At 42.9% G+C, this 12350-nt stretch overlaps 1 protein-coding gene across 9 annotated transcripts in view; it reads left to right on the top strand.

Annotated features, from left to right (window-relative positions):
- Window positions 1–12350, top strand: part of ABLIM1 (actin binding LIM protein 1) — a 172108-nt gene that overhangs the window by 144704 nt on the left and 15054 nt on the right. For 3 of the 9 annotated variants that reach the window (XM_049764448.1, XM_049764447.1, XM_049764451.1), the window contains exons 12-15: window positions 317–446; window positions 2545–2664; window positions 8844–8948; window positions 10569–10616. In XM_049764448.1, coding sequence (XP_049620405.1) covers window positions 317–446; window positions 2545–2664; window positions 8844–8948; window positions 10569–10616 — 403 coding nt within the window. The remainder of the gene's footprint in view (window positions 1–316; window positions 447–2544; window positions 2665–8843; window positions 8949–10568; window positions 10617–12350) is intronic. The other 6 variants (XM_049764455.1, XM_049764450.1, XM_049764454.1 and 3 more) reach the window with 3 other exon arrangements.

Here is a 12350-nt window from a genome sequence, read left to right as displayed (position 1 = left end):
AGAGTTTCTTTGCCATTTTTTTGTTTGGTTGGTTTATTGAGCCATACTGGACAGTACTCAGAACTTACTTCTGGTTCTGTGCTTAGGGATCACTCTTGGTGGGTTCAGGGGACCATATATCTAGGGTTCCAGGGATCAAACCTATGCAAGGCAAGCACCCTACTCACTGTCCTATTTCTTCTGCCCTCTGCCATTTTCTCCCACATGTCATGCTTACAAACTGTAGGCAGCTTTTGTGGGACTTTGATTCCTTTAAACATGGTACTTTCCCCAGTGTAAGCATGGGTCTCACACTTTCTACCTTCTACTTTCCCAGGGGTACCAGGATGTCCGGGATCGGATGATGCACCGGTCCACAAGCCAGGGCTCCATCAACTCCCCAGTGTACAGCCGTCACAGTTACACTCCAACAACCTCACGCTCACCCCAGCATTTCCACAGACCTGGTAAGAGCAGCTGTTCTGGGGCGGGTACTATGTGACTCCCCCAACCTCTAGAGCTGGCTCCAAACATGCCCCCCCATTCCCATAAAAATAAGAAGGGGAGATTCATCTCTAGCAGCCCTAGCCTTCTCCCAGGAGGAGGGGTGGGGAAAAGGGAAATTCATCTCCAATCTGTCTGTGCAATCTTTTCTAAAAACAGGTCATTTTATAGTTTGATTCATTATAGTGAATTGACAGCGAACCTCTAGAAAGTTTTCTTTTGACCCAATCCAAAGGCAATGGTGGTTTCTGTTTTAAATCCCGTCACTCTGAAATTAAAATGAAGATCTTCAACAGAAAAGAGTTGGATGTGCCCTTTCGGTATTTTGGCATCATCTAAACCAGTACCAGTCACTTGTGGTTGAGTTTCCAGTGTCTCCCTTGTTCACACCCAGGCTTTACTCCCAGTGCTTGGTGATTGAGTACACATTCTTGAAGCAAGGATTAGTTTGATTGAGCTTGAGGGTGTGATGCTGGGTGACTTTTATAAACTCCTTTCCAGTCCTACACTTTTGAACCAGATTTACAAAATAGGAAAACACTATAGGTGTGTATATGGTATCATAGCAGACTCAGGGTGACAATTCTCTGCAGAATTGGGAAGAGGTGCCTCATCTGTGGGGTAGGAAACCTAGGTTGACCCCAGTCTAGACAAGGGATTCCCTGAGAAGGAGTCTCCCAAGGAAGACTTTGGACTTGAGTGGTGATAGAAGCAAACCCATTCCTACATCTGTGGAGCAGCAGTTAAGCGAACATCAGAAGCTGCTCTCCCCTCTGGAAATCATGGGTTTAAGCTTTGTGGAAAATTTGAGTGTTACCACTTGACTCTTCCAGAATGCATTGTGCTCTGCAGGCTCATAGCAACTGCATTTTCAGGGTTGCCTTCCATGAGGCTCTCCAGGACTAGCCTGCCTTCTGCCTGTTCTTGTGCACAGCTGTTCTTCATTTTACAGAGGCCCAGACCTGGGTTTTGACTTATGCTCTGGGCTGTCTCGGTGACAAGAACCCCTTTATACTGCCACCTCTGCAGAGGACTCTATGCTGAGGTCTCTGAGACCTTAGGCTTGACCTTGTCAAAGAGATATGGGGTTCCCAAGACCCCTGAGTAGAGTGGGAGGTGGTCAACTTGTTTCCCTAAAAGGCTATGCCTGTATTGACTCTTGAGCCCTGGAGAAGTGGCCTTTAGCTACAAAAAAAAAAAAAAAAAGTGGCCTTTTAGCCAGTCCTGGTTGGGATGCCCTGACCTTTAGGATATTCCCATTCTCTATAACTAGAGTGAGAGGTCCCTGTGGCCTGTTGCTGGGTTTTTTCCACTGTTTTTAAGAGCTCCCCTGGCAGGTATGAAGCAGACGGGAGCTGACAGTCAAAATCCATCTCCCTTAACTGGTCTCTCCTGCTGTGGGGGCCCAACGCAGGCTCATCTGCCCCAGGTCTGGGCAGAGTAGGTGAGACCAGCTTTGACTTTTCTCTCTTAAGAACAATGCTTCCCTGTCCCAGGGCTGCCACTCTACAATCCTGATTCTTAAGGATTCAAAGAACTCACTGCATCCCTGGGAACAGACAGGCCTCCCCCTCAACCTGCAGAGGAAGACGCAATGCCCCACCCAGTGAGCAACTAAACTCGAATCTGACCCTCACACTGAAATGCTACTTTACCAGTGCTTGAAATGATGGTCATTTGGGAACGTGCATTTCCAAAGTGCTTGATTTTAAACAGCTATTTCTGAGTCTAAATGGTATGCCCCTCCCCACTGTCTCAGGGAAATCAAGGTTCATCCCGATAGAACATCCCAATGACCAGAACTTCTCATCATACTGTTTATTCTCAGGGAATGTCTCTTTCCACCTGAACTAATCCCGTGTTTATTCTTTCCCACTCACTTCCCTAATGCCTGACCCAGAACAGGGTCTCCTTTAACCTTTTCTAACCTTTTCCTACAAGTCCGATCAGTGTCTTCCTCCCCTAATCCCCTGCTCCCCAAAGCGGCATATTGGGGCTCCTTGTTAATTTCTGCTCTTCTTTTCTGTTTCCGCCCGCCCCGGCCGGGCTCCCTCCGTGCAGAGCTGCTGTCTCCTGGTGTGCACAGGCTCTGCTACCTGCGCACCAGCAGCCTCAGCTCGGCTCACAGCGACTCCCGCCCCAACTCCCCCTTTCGACACCACTTCATCCCCTATATCAAAGGTAAGGTGGCAGGCCCTGCAGGCAGCGCCCGGCTCTGAGCAGCCTGGCAAGGCCGCTGAGGTGTAGCTCCTAGACCAGCCCCATGCTTCCGGCCTCTCCGCATGCCTGTCGTGTGTCGTGACTAGACTCGGCCTTGTCTTAGAACTGGCGTTGCACCTCCTGAGTGGAGAAACTTGGCCACTTCTAAGGACTCGCCGTGAAGAAACAGGAAGTATGCTTCAGGCCACCAGACCAATGAGCGTAGATTGCAGACATATATTATTATTTTGTTTTTCCCCCCCATGCCAAAAGCAAAATATAATATATAGTCGGGGTGTGCCCTTCCTGGATTTGGTGCGTAATTTGTGGCAGCAAATATAAAAAATTGCGCAACCAAAATTTCAAACTCATCAGAAATGGGGATGAATGGATAGAGCCCTGGGCAGTATTGGTACATGCGGGCTGAGATGTTGTTTACATTCCTTAGAGGGCTCTTCATTTGATCGGCGTGCTGGGGGTAAGAGGCTCAGCTTTATGTTTTCTGTCTCTGTCCCACTCCAACCCCTGCCATTCCCAGTATCCCATGTCCCTTGACCCTGGCCTCCTCTCGTTTCCCTCTACCCTGGGGGTGACAAGTACCCTCAAACTATGAATAAGAGGACTAGAAAATGAAATAAACACGAGCATTCAGAGGATATGCATGTTGGTCTTGGGACTTGATCAGCCAATGAAAATAGCTAATAACCAAATTAGCCAATGAAAATAGCGGAAGGAGGGACCAGACCAGCCAGCAAGTGGAAATGTGATGGGTCTTACAACCAAATGTAAAGATTCCCAGCATGTTCCGAGCATACACATCACTAACAAATAACCTCAAAGTGGGTCTGGGTCTGTTTGACTTAAGTGCTACGATTAACTGACTCAAGCTATTTATTTGTTTCTCGTTTGGAATTTTGAGCAATGGGCTCCAAAAATATAGGTGGACTGGAGTTATTGCTTAAAGGTGCTATTTTAGCACTTTCTGTGCCATGAAAATAATCTTGCTGACATCCCCGTTGAAGACACCACTTACAGTCAGCATAAGAGGCCTGTCTTTTTTTCAGTTAGGCACAGCACTTTCTGAAACTCCTGATAGATTATTTTAAATTTTTCTTGCCAATTAGTTGGGGGTGGGGGGAACGGTTAGGAAAAACGCTGTCATTATCTAGAAGCCGAGAGGCCACTTTGGAGAATATTTATAAACCCGTTAGACATTTTGGAAGCACTTGGAGATGTATTTTAAAGAGACTTTATATAGAAGCCCAATTTTGCCCAAGTTATGTCATGCTTGTTTCTGATATGCAAAAGCAGTTACGCTTTTTGACTTGTCAAAATGTGAACCACCTTGTGATTTCTGTATCTTTCTCATCTTTCAGAAGAGTTAACATATGTAGAAAGAAAAAAGTGTGTCCTTTGTAAAAAACAACTCAGGTTATATAGATAATATACCACAACACACGCACGCCCCACCAAAGCTGAATCTGGAGGTGGCCTCATGGGTGGAGAGAAGCTCATGTTCCAATAGCTTCTCTGTCCCACGTTAGTCATTCAGTCTTCATCACCAAGAGTGAGTGAGGCAAGCCCCTTTTTCTGACACACCATCCTAGCATTTCTGGGGACCTAGCTCTTACAAGACATACAAATTCACAAGCCAGGGATCCCACTTAGAGTCTTCAGCATGGGAGGCACACTGTCTACCACTGAAACTTTCTCACTCCTTATAACTAGAACATGGCATTTTCCCTGAGGTCCAGACAGAGTTTATTGCTCAGCCATGGAAATGATAAAATCCAACCACGTTCACTTTTTCCCGAATGGAAATATCATTAGTTTGGGAAATAACTGCTCCCCTATGTGCCCAGATGATGCCTTCTTAAAAATGGAGCTAGATGGGGCCGGAGTGATAGCACAGTGGTAGGGCATTTGCCTTGCACACAACCAAACCAGGACAGACAATGGTTCGAATCCCGGCATCCCATATGGTCCTTCATACCTACCAGGAGCAATTTCTAAGTGCAGAGCCAAGAGTAACCCCTGAGTGCCGCCGGGTGTGACCCCAAAACCAAAATAAAATAATTTTTTAAAAAATGGAGCTAGACACAGCATCGTAATTCAAAGCTATAGACACAAATGGTCCATATTTAACTTGTACATAGCATTAGGCCAGGAGAAACCAGTTTGACCCTGAGATCACTCGCAAAACTTGTCCATTCATAGGAAATCATTTATCTACCTCAGAAATACAATATTTTGATGCATATAATAGCAGATGTTTAGGTGACAAACTGTTTTTTGCTATTATAAAATAGATTATAGAGAATTTGTCTATATACTTGTCTGACTAAATGTTGATTCTCCAAGAAATTACTGCTTCATTACTTTGAATAACATTTACTCATTTAAGAAAATGGGAATTCTCTCCAGCACTTGGGAATTTCTACATGGATGAGACTTAGAACCATGTGAGAGCTCCCTTTGTGATATCTTTAAAACAGGGCTATATTCCAGCATTTTCCAAAGCCCTCCATTGGGACTTGTTTTTTATCTTGAAACTTACCATCTCAAGGGAGTTCTATTTTATTTTTAAACAATGTCATCTGAGGACCCCAAGGGTAGGATATCAGTCTCAGGCATGGAAAGATCTTAAGCAGGGAACTTTGCTGCTCTGCAGCCAGCAGCCCACCCAGCCTTCCCTTGCCCAAGTCCACTTCCTGGTCCTTATTTCTGGTGCATGTGGCCGAGCCCCCAAACTCATTATGCTGAGGTTGCCCGCATGCTATGAAACTGAGAAGCACATCACAGGCTGTTTCCCTGTCTCGTTGGCTTCCCATCCACTTCCTATAACATCCACCATGTTTCCTGCTGTGCTTTATTTCTGGCCTCTGACCTTCTTTGCAGCTCGTTCTATCTGAGTGTATAGGTCATTCTGAGTGTGTCATTGTTGGGCCATTTGAACAAGTGCATGCCTATAGCTTTGGAAGAAAAGCTATTGTCAGTTCTGTTCTGGACTTTATGTAGTGTTTGCTGAGTTTCTTTCCTTCCTCTTTGAAATACTCTTAAATCTTGTATTTGTCCATGACGTAGAAGTTGAAATTGTAAACAGAAGGGCTACATATATTAAGTCTCTTTGCAAGGACTTTCCCCAATTTGCCATAGAACTGAATCGGTAGGATGTAAACAGTCCATGGAAATCCTCTTATGGAAAGTCTAAACAAGAGCTAGCAATCTGGAAGTGCTCTCATGAAATCTTTGATGCTGCCAACGTCTCAGTTTCTCTTAAATTTTTCTTTTCTCTGCAACAGTAGGACTAAGAGTTCAGAGTTAAGCAGTCTTCCAGAACATTCTCACAGCTAGTCCATACACAGTCATACTTGTCTTAAAATTTGTCACTTAGGAACACAGGATACCTAAAGGAAGAATCAAAGACTTAATATACTTTACTAAAGACAGTGAGAATCTTTTTGTTTGTTTGTTTTTGGGTTTTGGGTCACACCCGGCAGCGCTCAGGGGCTACTCCTGGCTCTACGCTCAGAAATCGCCCCCAGCAGGCTTGGAGGACCATATAGGATGCCAGGATGTAAACCACTATCCTTCTGCATGCAAGGCAAACATCTTACCTCCATGCTATCTCTCCTGCCCAGACAGCTAGAATCTTAACAAGTGAATAGTTTTCTAGAGAATGGAAACACAACTTGTTAGGTTAGCAAGAAAGATGCTAAAAGCAGAAGCCAAGAAATAGATGTGGGTTTCAACCACCACTCATCCACATCTAACATTTAAATCACACACACAGACCTCTGTGATGATGAAAATCCATGTGTAGACTTTTGACTTTGCCCCAAAACTTAAACTCTGTAATCCCTTAGTCAACACAGGACAGTGGTTTCAATATGATATTTCCCATCTCCTTGGATACCCAAATTCAAGGATGGTTAAATCCCTTCAAGTTGACTCTCTATATTCATGGGGTTTGTAGTCATAGATTGAATCAAATAGCAGTTGGTTCAACCTGTGAATCAGACTTGCAAAGAGAAAAATATCTTCCATAAGTGATCTCATGTTGTTCAAGGGTCACTTGTTAATTTCTCACCATTATAGCTGAGATTAATAATAACTGGGAATAAACCATATGATTAGTTTTTGAAAGGAACAGAAAGATAAGTCTGATGTCACATTATATGTTAATATGAAGTTTTTAAATGTTTTAACCTTGAAATCATATCTCTGATGATGATACAGTAATCATGAGATTATTTTCCTTTTATATCTCATCTCATACTTCATCATTATGTAACTAGTAACTTTGACACAAAAATAACTTTTGGGGGGCCTTCATAGATCATTTCCTTGGAGGATAAAGTTAAAAAATAGAGTAAGTTCCCATTTTTATTGTTCTTTGCAAGATGGCATTTTAATGTCATCATGTTTTGATGGCGAAAAACTTGGTATCTAGTACCATTTTATATTCTGAAGCCATATTTCCAATAAGCCATTGTGATTTGTGGAAGCTATAGTATATGGAATTGCTTAGATGAATGTGTTGCTGAGTCTCTACCTGGAGTTTCAAATGTCTTCGTGGGAGGTTTGGAAACTGTAGAGTTAAACTCATTCTCAAAGCGTTTAACGCACTGCACAGGTGTTTTTTGTTTTTTGTTTTTTTGTAGCAAAGTATGCAGTGAAAAAGAGTTATTTTCCATGGAGATAGCAGTCAGAATTCTGAAGTGGAGAATTCAGAATAGAGACCATATATTCCCCAGATGTGTTGGGTTTCAACCATCACTCACCCACAAAAACTCTTGTTGAGAGTTTATTAAAATACTAATTATAATCTCCCTAAGCCTGTGTGACTCAACTATACAAAACTCCTTAGTGTGCATGATATTGGCTCATAACTATAAAAATAAATACAATGGCATTTCATCTGGTTGAGTGTTATAAGGAACCTGTGGGGACACTTCCTGAATTTTGGCTGTTCTACAAATCAAAACAGTTAGTGCGAAGGACAAGGGAGTGAGTGTGTGGTTCAGAAGCATGTGTCTGGCTCAGGATGCACAAAGAAAAGTCTTCACAAGCAGCCACATATTCCCAGGGATGCATCTCTAGAACTGCCTTTGAGAGCCACCCAGAAAAATTGTTTTGTTGTTACTATTAATAACTATTATTATTACGGATGATGCTTGTGAGCAATTTCTCATGTTTAGAAATCACGAATTCTTCTGAAGTGAAACAATGAAATGGGGCCTATTGAATAGCAACACAAATGGGAAATTACTGAAAGAGGGTGCCACTGTGATGGCTTTGCTTCCTCCAGTCTCCTGCCGCCTGAAGAGAAAAAAATCTGGCCAAGAAATTGGTTGGGCCTACAGTGACACCTGCTCCATCAAACCCCTGCAGATCTGTGGAGTTAGTTGGCATCAGTCATCCATTTCCTTCCTTACAACTTTGCTCATGACTGGACACCAGGCTGAAACCAGAATGCAGGAGACCAAGCACATATTAGCCTCCATGGGAGGCAGGGAGGTGGGGGAGACAGGATTCTGCTTTAACCATGGGGCCAGCTTCTTTACAACTAGAAAAGTGGTCCTACCATCCCATGCTAGAAGAGATCCTCCTCCTAGCATGGGTATTTCAGAGTGAAGAGTCAGAAACGTATGCTAAAGCACAGGCCTGGATTCCCAGCCTGAGTCTTTGGGTGTTCAGAGAGATCCCTTCCAGTTGCGAGCCTGCCATTGCCTGGAAGTGATTCCATTTGGGATTGCCTAGCTCTTCCTGTGCAGTGCTGGGCATCACTCATCTGATATGACCTCTGATCCTAGATTGTTAGCAAGAGACTTTGCATTCCTCTCCCCTGGTTTGCTGCTAGCTCAAGCTCCAGCCGCATGCCCTGTAATGATGCATCCTGCTATTTATTACTTGCTTTCTTTCACCCGGTTCTACCGGAACTCACATCTCTCTTTTGGAAAAATAAACCTTAACCTCCCCTGTGCCAGCTGAGCGAAGAAATTGAGTTTGTTTCTTTTGTTTTCTCCATTTAAAACTTTTGTTGGAGGGGGGAGGGAATGTTCTTCCAGTGTGTTGTCTTGGGTTCTTATTATGCTGGCTTGGTTTACCTTCTTGCTGTCCTTTTTCTCATTCTGTTTTCTCCATTCTTCTCATTGGAGGCAATGAGCCATCCAGCGGCCGGAACTCCCCTCTCCCTTACCGGCCAGACAGCCGCCCTCTCACTCCAACTTACGCTCAGGCCCCTAAACATTTCCATGTTCCAGGTAGGAGCTGACACGATCTATGTCTTGGTGTCCTGTCACCATGTAGAACATAGCCTTTGTTCCCCATGTCTTGTCTCCATTTCTCATGCGCTTTCACTTGAGATGCACACACGGTTGACAAATCCTAAATTGTAGGATCAGACCCCGGAAGGCCTTTTAGATGAATGTTTTGCATGTGAAAGGCCAAACTTGTATTGAAGATAGTAAATCTCCAAAGCTGGTTGTGTGTGTTTTTTTAAGGAGATGGGAAGCAGAAAGGTCAGATTCTGAGGGTTGAATTGACATGGTTTTGTTCTGATTGTTCATTTTACCTTTATAATAGCATTTTCTTATCATGCCATGGTGGTTTGGTATACTGACTAATTAATTCGGCAAGTTAGTTGTCCTCCTAACAACAAAACCACACTATAACATTGGATTAGTGGCATCTCTCTGCCAAGGCCAATTTAGCCAATGACGCCTGTAGCCTACAAAGCTATCTTGCAATTTAGGCTTAATGCTCAATCTTTGCTCTTGGGCCACAAGTATTTGCTAGCACCACTCAGATAGGATTTTTTTCACTGGAAAAGCTGGATCAATGAGAACCTGCAGCTCAATGTGTAAGGATCAAGCTTGGCTGTCTGAGGTCATGATACTATTTTTCCACTAGAAGAATATTGTTGGGGTGCTTTTAGCTATGAAGAGTTGTTAAATGAAATCATTTCACAAATGTTCTGCATATTTGGAATTGGTCGGCTATGTTTTTTTCCCACCCTGCCTTCCAAACTGACTGCCTAGAACACAGGAAAGTTCAGGGTTTAACTTAGGGATCGGCACCACTAACATATGATGGCCTCTTTTTAAGTTTCTCTGAGCCTTAAAAATTAGTCTGTTGTCCTTTGCAATTCTGTCACCCAGAGAATGCCTCACTAAGATGCAGTGAGCACCCCAGATTCTGGGAAATGGGCTGGTATATTTGCAGGCCAAGTAAAATGATATAAAGCTGGTTATCATAATCAAAGGGGATCCTGTCATAGGAACCAGACTTGGAACCCAGCTTCTTTTTCTTCCATTTTTTTGAAATCTAGCCTTTGTAGGTCAGTTTTGTTAAACCTCCTGCTCCACGCATTGGGCCAACCCTGGGCGTGGAATGTTCCTCTGTGTCAAACTCCTAGTCTGACTTCATTGCTTCCCAGTGTGCTGTTCATTAGTTGAAAACCAAATTGAGCCCCCCATGTCTACTGGGAACTCAATTTCCAGACGTAGTAATTTGGGGTTTTGTTTTTCCCCCAAACTGGTTATGTCTTTCTCCCCTCTCGGATCTGCCCCTGCCTGCCTTCCCTCCTCTTGTAATCCCCTTTTTTAGTGCTGTGTGTACCTGAAATAAGTGGCCTGTGACTGGAACACATCTCTGTATATCTTCTCATGTATTACAAAGGATTCCATGTCATTCGTCCAGAGTCATTGCTGTAATCTGCCTCGCCGTTGCCTTCGTCTTTGTAATACAAAAGCCAACACATGTTGGGTTGTGTTCAAGAATCTTCGGTTTGGTTTGCCCCCTACACACCCCTCAGTTGATCTGTGTTAGCCATTGCTGAATGGGTCCCCATAATCACACATCTTTGCTTTTCATTTCCACAGATGAAGGGGTCAACATTTACCGAAAACCACCCATCTACAAGCAGCATGGTAAAAACCCGCTTTCCTCTGCGTAGCTTTTAAGTGGTAGATGCTGCTGCCTTCTCTCTGCTGTCCTCTGAAAGGCTTCTGGGCTGCTGCTTCTGACAGTCACTCTGGAGCCTCCAGTTGAGAACATCGGGGTTCCAAGATGGAGGAGAACACTTAGCTTGGTTAGGGAGGACACTGCTCTCATGTCTGTGAGACAGTCCATCCACCTGTCATTTCACAGGCAAAGTCTGGGCTTGCCTCTACTCACAGACACCTTAACAAGAATTTTTTTTTAATTTTCAGCCTCAAATAGTTGAGCCAGCCTTTTATCATAATTTGGATGAGCTGGCCTTCAGGTTCTGTTTATTAAAATGAACAAAAGCAACCACCTGGGGAGAATGATTTAACTGAACCTCCACCAGTGTGGTTCTGTGTGCCTCAGTTTCTTAGGGAACTGGAGTGTCCAGTGGAGGAAGTGGGTAGAGAGTCCTGCCTACATCAAGGTTCTCACCCTAGTCTCTGGTCTGCACCCACCAACATGTCTGGGTGATTTCTCAGTTGTAAAAATCCAGTGAGAGCAGCCAGCAAGTCTCTCAGATTTCAAAGTCTCATGTGAGTGAAATTTGTAATTGTTTTTTGTTTTTTTTTTTTCCCTTTCTGGAAATAACCTTTTTTTTTTTTCAACCCAGGATATCACTTAACTTGATGTAAAATCATACATTCTCCATGATCTAATTGAAAACTCAGTTCAGGTGGTCTTAGAAAATGCTGTACAAAAACTAGCAGGTTGCCGGTGAATCCACCTGCCCTGAATGTCTTCAAGGTTTAGGGTGCTGTGAAAAGCAAAAGTTGGAGATGCCCAAGAAAGGACTTTTAGGCCAAAGTTGGAGAGGGTGGGAGTAAGCCAGTCTATTGTGACGCTCTAAAACTGTGATTTGCTCTCCTTCTTTATTTTACACAACATGCTTGCTTTTTTAAGTTTGTTAACATTGTTTTTGTTTTTGTTTTTTTATGGTTTAATGTCTTCTCACCCACTCATTAACATGTGACTGTTTACTGATTTCATCAATTCTAATGTGTAAGTACTGTTTGAAGTCATGCTTTTAGAAAAAAATTAACATTCCCAACATTTATTTGACTGAGCAAAGGTTTTGATTTTTTTTTTGAAAAAAAAAAATCTAGTTCCTGCCTCTCTAAATAAAAACAGTCAAATAATTAAGATTTTATATTAGAAAATGTTATACTATTTGGGAGAATAGATTAATTTCTCTGAATCAAGTCTATATTGACTTTACTTTCTCTCATCTGTTGTAAATAAAAATAACACAATAATGAGCTATAGTACAGTGAATCAGGGATTTGCCTTTCATATGGCCAACCCAGGTTTGAATCCCTATATTCTATATGGTCCCCTGAGCATCACCAGGAGTAATCCCTGAGTGTAGAAACAGAAGTAAACTCTGAGCACTCTCGTTGTGGCCCACCCAAAAAAGAAAAGTAAATAGGATTAAAAAAAAATCCACAATCAGAACCTTTTATGGTATAGAAGCACACTGCAAGAAAAATTGATGCTACTCCCCAGAAACATGATGTAAATGCTAGAATTAAAGTCATGCCTCCTTTTTTAAAAATATCTATAAATATAATGCAGAACCGAATCTTTAATACACTCCTGCATTTTGTTCTTCTTCTGGAGAAGAGAGAGTATGCAGTGTTTTCTAAGCAGAATTTTTTCCATAAGGTTAAAGATTCAAA

This window comes from Suncus etruscus, chromosome 17 (genome assembly GCF_024139225.1).
Source record: "Suncus etruscus isolate mSunEtr1 chromosome 17, mSunEtr1.pri.cur, whole genome shotgun sequence".
NCBI classification, from domain to species: domain Eukaryota; kingdom Metazoa; phylum Chordata; class Mammalia; order Eulipotyphla; family Soricidae; genus Suncus; species Suncus etruscus.
Note: the sequence above shows the minus strand (reverse complement) of the source record. Positions and strands in the feature narration are given on the sequence as shown.